The sequence below is a fragment of the Mandrillus leucophaeus genome, unplaced genomic scaffold (genome assembly GCF_000951045.1).
Source record: "Mandrillus leucophaeus isolate KB7577 unplaced genomic scaffold, Mleu.le_1.0 Scaffold2343, whole genome shotgun sequence".
Taxonomy (NCBI): Eukaryota; Metazoa; Chordata; class Mammalia; order Primates; family Cercopithecidae; genus Mandrillus; species Mandrillus leucophaeus.
Genome location: NW_012102414.1, coordinates 1 through 1,581, shown reverse-complemented (window position 1 = coordinate 1,581; position 1,581 = coordinate 1). Strand labels below are relative to the sequence as shown.

General features: G+C 58.4%; 1 protein-coding gene across 1 annotated transcript in view; it reads right to left on the bottom strand.

Moving 5' to 3' along the window:
* Positions 1-1,538, bottom strand: part of LOC105541160 (HLA class I histocompatibility antigen, A-11 alpha chain-like) — a gene marked incomplete at both ends in the record, with an annotated part of 2,576 nt that extends 1,038 nt beyond the window's left edge. The window contains 3 exon segments of the mRNA XM_011982064.1: positions 184-300; positions 416-691; positions 1,277-1,538. Coding sequence (XP_011837454.1) covers positions 184-300; positions 416-691; positions 1,277-1,538 — 655 coding nt within the window.
* Positions 1,539-1,581: the final 43 nt, after the last annotated feature.

Sequence of the window (1,581 nt, the reverse complement as noted above, 5' to 3'; positions counted from 1 at the left end):
TCTGTCCTTCATTGTCACAGGTGCTTCATAAAGAGTAGGTATTGGCACACAGGGCCCAGGCTAGGTAGGCCTGTGTGTGTGGATGGTACTTCCCAGTAACGAGGCAGGACACACATCTACTTGAGTCTTGAAACACCCAGTGGGACAAGAAAAGTCAGGCCCCACTCCTCTCCCCTTCCCTACCTGAGCTTTTCTTCCTCCACATCACAGCAGCAACCACAGCTCTAGTGACCACAGCTCCAAGGACAATCAGGCCAGCAATGATGGCTGCGATGAGGATGGTGGGCTGGGAAGACTGCTCTGGGAAAGGAAGGGAAGGTAAGGGGCCCTGACCCCCAGGGCTCAGCCCTGACCCTGCAGAAGGGCTCCTGCTTTCCCTGAGAAGAGACATGACCCCCCAAGTTCCCCTCCTTACCCCATCTCAGGGTGAGGGGCTCCAGCAACTCCTCATGCTGCACATGGCACATGTATCTCTGCTCCTCTCCAGAAGGCACCACCACAGCTGCCCACTTCTGGAAGGTTCCGTCCCCTGCTGGCCTGGTCTCCACAAGCTCGGTGTCCTGAGTTTGGTCCTCCCCATCCCACTGCCAGGTCAGTGTGATCTCCGCAGGGTAGAAGCCCAGGGCCCAGCACCTCAGGATGGCCTCATAGTCAGAGATGCGGTGGTGGGTCACATGTGTCTTTGGGGGTTCTGAGGGGAAGAGTCAGAAAATTCAGGCACTTTGCACCTCTCATGGAACACTCCAGCAGTGCCCATGTGACCATCCTGAGAATGGACAGGACACCTGGGGTGGGGAAGGGAGCACAGAAGTCAGACACCAGCCTGGAAACAGGCACCTGGAACAATCTCCTATTTCTTGGAAAGTTTTAGGCTCTGAGGGAGGAACAGCAACTTCTGGTCCTGACATGAGTGGAGGCCGAGGGACTCAAAGAGCCGGAATCAGACTCCCACACACACTGAGTGTGAGGCAGAGAACAAGGCCTGAGAGATAAAGTCACAGTGCCCAAGGCTGCTGCAGGGGTCAAAGGGGACTGCTGATCAGTATTTCAGGGATTGTCTTCCCTCCATTCCCTCAGAGACTTCATCCCTTAATTGTCCCAGAGAGCAGGTGGGCCCTCAGAGTCACTCTCTGGTACAGGATCCGGAAACCTAGGAGGATTCTTCCCACTCAGGAGCAGAGGGAGGGCGATATTCTAGCTTTGTTCCCATTTTCCTCCTCTCCTGGCGGGAGGCCAGCCTGGGAGATCTACAAGAGATGGTGAGGCGCCCCGTGGCCCCCGGTATCCGCGCGCTGCAGCGTCTCCTTCCCGTTCTCCAGGTATCTGCGGAGCCACTCCAGGCACCTGTCCTCCAGGTAGGCTCTCACCCTCTCCGCCTCAAGGGTCACCTCCCACTTGCGCCGGGAGATCTGAGCCGCGGTGTTCGCTGCGGTCCAGGAGCGCAGGTCCTCGTTCAGGGCGAGGTCCTTGCCATCGTAGGCTAACTGGTCATACCCGCGGAGGAAGCGCCCATGTGGCCCCAGGTCGCAGCCATACAACTCCGGGATGGCGAGACCCTGGCCCCGCCCCCGCGGTCAGCCC